Below are 4,261 nucleotides of genomic sequence, written 5' to 3'. Positions count from 1 at the left end.
TCAAGCTAGTTTTCATCACACTCATATGATTCGCGTTCGTTACTTTGATAATTTGATATGTGGGTGTACCGGTGCTTGAGTACTACCCTTCGTTGGACAAGCATCCCACTTATTAATTAAACCCTCTTGCAAGCATTCGCAACTACAAAAGAAGTATTAAGGTAAACCCACTACAAGAAATATGTCAACTTGTGACCAGCACTATTGGTCACTGAATGGTCACTGTTTTCAATTTGTAACCTTTTTGTGACCAAAAACATAAGGTCAAAAGCTGGCGGTCGTAAACTGACTATAGCGACCTTTCTTCTGGAATGGTCGTAGACGTTTATGACCAAAATACGTCTACTGTGGAGTTTTGGTCACTAGCAACCTCCCCAGGCCACGTAGGCATCCAGCGTGGCAATCTGATGTGGCACAAGATTCAGCCCGGTCCAATTCGATTTTCTACATGGGCCTAGCCCAACAATTCGGCCTTTTTACTGTATATTTTCTCTAGCTACATGGGTCTAATAGTTTTGATTTCTACATTGGCCTGACCCAACAATTGGGCCTTTCGTTTTTGGGCCATGGCCTTTTTGGCTCAACAGTTACATTTCTTTTTTTAGTTACATTTCTTTTTTTAAGACAGATCCAATAGTCAGATGGGTTTGAGTCATGTTCTTCAAATTTTGATTTTCCAGTAAATAAAAACAAATATTTAAATCTGAACTGACTGAAAACAGAAGTAATACTTCAACAATCAAATTTGGCACCTTACAATCAAACATACACCACGTTTATAATCGAACATACTTCACATCAGGTTTACAGCCACCAAGAACACAACTAAATATCAAAATATAACTATCTATCAGCGTATAACTAGCTCCAATGAGCTAGAACTCAATGCTTCTTCACTTCTTGGAGCCCACGACGAAACACGAATGAAGTACAACATCTGGAAGTTATCAAACAATATGGTAAGGAGCAAAATAAAGGCAATCCAAAAGCACATTAACTTGTAGGCAGTCTGTGTGCATAAATAAAGTAAAACAAGCAAAATGAGGCATTGAAATCAGTGGATACAAGTAGTTACTATCAGCAGCAAGTAAATACTACTCCAATCACATCAGGTTTACAATCCTGTAAATGCGACATTTTTATCATGTAAGCATAGAAGGACAAATTAAACATCATTTAGATGTTTGAAACAAAGAACCAGAATTTAACCGTTTGAACAGCAAAAAAATTGTTCCAGTAGATCATATCCGGTTTAAATTAACTCCTTTGACACCAATATTATACAACACCAAAGAAGTATACATACTGATCAGGTTTAATTAGCACATAGAAGCCAAATACCAGTAACCGATGAAGAAAAAATCCTGATATACAAAGGTAAGCTCATTGTGCATTTTCTTTTTCAATGTGATACACAATAAGCATAAGTAACCACCAAAATCTCTCAATATCGATCATTAACTAGAGACCTCCCGAGAGCCAAAGCCCTAATAGCCATGGCATCGAATAGAAGAGTTGGTGTGCAAAGAAAAGCGACTACCTCTCAGGGGCCATAGACGGCGGCGATGACCCTGGTGTTGCCCATCTCGAATAGCGCCGACCCATCGGCCCTGGAGAAGATGTCAACCTCGCCCTTGAGCTGCCGCATCTGCAAGGCAAGGCAGCAAACAGGAAGAATCAGAGGCAGTCGAGCCAGCATGAAGAGGATGAGGCTGCTCTGCTGTGGACAAGAAGATTTTAGCTAGGTATGATTGTTAAAAGAAATCAACAAGACAGTGTAACAGTAGCAAACAGTATCCAGAGCATCATTACCCAGCCATACTCTCCGCGGACCCTTTCCACTCCATACTCCATGCCTACATACACTCTAGCAACAGCACCTGCAGATTAACAGAAGAAGCATCCGAATGTGTCAGCGAACATAAGAATTGAACGGATGAGTGTTTGACGCTAATGCATTTATATCAGCCAAATAAAACAACAGAGTAATACGCTTCTACTTGGTTACCCCAATATGCGCCCTCCTTGCACATTTTCTTCAGCTGCATAAACGACCAGAATACCATATTAGATTTCTGAATCGGGAAGGACATGTGTGAATGGAGAAGACAGAAACAGGACTCAAGCAAACAAGATAGGGGAAAGGAGAGGACCTTCCATGGCCCTCCTCTTGATTACATATTTTTGGCAACTGTGCACTGCCTTGATTACATATTTTGTAACCACAGCCCCAAAAAAATGTAAGTCATCGACTCACAATCAAGCATACTAAATGGTTTTTTCAAACACATCCTGGCTTTCCCCAAACTGAACTTACTAGTTAAAGCAAAGCTATCGGCACAAGATTCTGACAGAAAATGGCCACTCCAAGCCATCCAAATCATAAACAATACACCATGGATACATAATGATTCCTACCGAGATTCAGTTTCAGTTGAGCCTAAAATAGTCTGATAGTCCAAGCGCACACGTTTGGCTTGGGGCATATCTATACTCTAGATAACAAACAGTATGACTTCTTATAAATAATAACCAATAGTACTGCCCCTAGATGAGCTGCTCATACATAACGATAAGTCAACTAACAGCTAAAGCAGAGCATAACTTCATAAATATGATCATTTTCAGCATCATCTCCAAGAGGAAGAAAAATTCAAAGAGGCCACTATATGTACAAATAAATACACTGGCATTTGCCACATAGGGCTAGCAAGCTAGCAATGAACCGTGTGCATAATCTACTATAAATAAAGCGTCCTTTAAATCTAATTATAGGACACAAGCAAGATCATCATCCTCTATTTCTCTCTCTCTCAACCAAAATCTTGATTCTGCATTATAGTCGGCACAACAATCCTATCGCTCAATATGATTATTTTCAGCAGCATCTCCCAGAGGAAGAAAAATTCGAAGAGGGCGCTATATGTATAGATAAACACATTGGCATTTGCTACACAGGTCTAGCTAGCCAGCAATGAACCATGTGCCTAATCTGCTATAAATAGATTGTCATTTAAATCTGATTACAGGACACAAGCAAGATCAAGATACTCTCTGTCTATCTCTTTCTCAACCAAAATCTTGATTTCACATTATAGTCTGCACAACAATCCTATCACTCCAATCTACGGTACAGGTGCAAGCCATGCCATAATAAACGAAGAGGGGATCCCAAATCTGTGGCTAGGAGGGGGCGACGGGAGTGACAGGAAGAGCACCTGAAGGACGATGGCAATGACGACATGGACTGCCGTCGCTCCTCCCAGTGATGGTGACCACGGGCGGCAGCAAATGGCGGCTCGGTGCCAGGGTGCAGCGGGAGAACTCGACAGATCCGACCTGGAAACCCAAAAGAGGCGGGGTTAGAATTAAGCGAGGAGGGGAGGGATGCGGGGCTTGGCCGACCTGCTCGATGTGGCCCTGCGGGAAGTAGAAGACGAGGTCCCTGACTCATGGGACGGTGATGAGAGGGCCGACACAGGCGTGCCAGAGCTCATCATAGAGCGGACCCCCTGCTCGGAAAACCAGCACCGGCAAACATCAGCGACCAACGAGGAGGAGGATTGCGGCCGCGCTGGCCAGATCCGGAAGGCTGCGTACCTGCGGTGGCGCCATGGTGGCGGGCGGCATCTGCCGCTGCTGCTGGCCGGCGGTGTGGCGGGAGGAACCCTAGCCGCTGCCATGGGGATGGAGCTCCAGGTCCAAGCCCTTGCGGATTTGGGAGCCGCCGCCACCGCCTGACCTGCTCTCGCGCACAATCTCCATCTTCTCTTCCGGTGAGGTGAGGGGAGGTGAGGGGAGGTGAGGGAGGGGGAGAGGGGGGAGCGCCAGCGGTGAGGTCGGAGGGAGACGTGGCAGCCAAGATCTGGTGCCGGAGGTGGCGGCGGCAAGGGAGGAGTGTAGCGCTAGGGTTTGCGCGAGAGAGAGGAGGGCTGGGTGGGGTTCACGCGAGAGAGAAGGGTTGGGTGGGGATTTGCTGCCGTCGGATGGGATGGATCGATGGACCGATGGATGGACTGATGTTTGCCAGGTCATCGATCCAAGCCACTAGTGACTCCACCAATCAGAATTAAGCTTAGGTAGTTTTTTTGTTTCTCTTATGATTTTCACCCTCTAATTCAGGGTAAACATTCAACATATTAACCACTTATAGTTTGCTAAAATAAACCAATAGTGTGCACATATGTGTATCTTGGGATAACAAACAATGTTGATTTGGGGAGTTTTCACTTTCATTGCACAAAAGAGCCATTTTCCATTT

At 44.5% G+C, this 4,261-nt stretch overlaps 1 protein-coding gene across 1 annotated transcript; it reads right to left on the bottom strand.

Moving 5' to 3' along the window:
- Positions 1–1,543: 1,543 nt before the first annotated feature.
- On the bottom strand, positions 1,544–3,615 carry LOC123106970 (outer envelope pore protein 16-1, chloroplastic-like). Its single transcript, XM_044528989.1, has 5 exons — positions 3,597–3,615; positions 3,219–3,343; positions 2,009–2,042; positions 1,813–1,880; positions 1,544–1,648 (listed from the first exon to the last, which is right to left on the bottom strand). Exons 1-5 carry the CDS (start codon positions 3,613–3,615, stop codon positions 1,544–1,546), a joined length of 351 nt encoding a protein of 116 aa, XP_044384924.1.
- Positions 3,616–4,261: the final 646 nt, after the last annotated feature.

This window comes from Triticum aestivum, chromosome 5A (assembly GCF_018294505.1).
Source record: "Triticum aestivum cultivar Chinese Spring chromosome 5A, IWGSC CS RefSeq v2.1, whole genome shotgun sequence".
NCBI classification, from domain to species: Eukaryota; Viridiplantae; Streptophyta; class Magnoliopsida; order Poales; family Poaceae; genus Triticum; species Triticum aestivum.
Note: the sequence above shows the minus strand (reverse complement) of the source record. Positions and strands in the feature narration are given on the sequence as shown.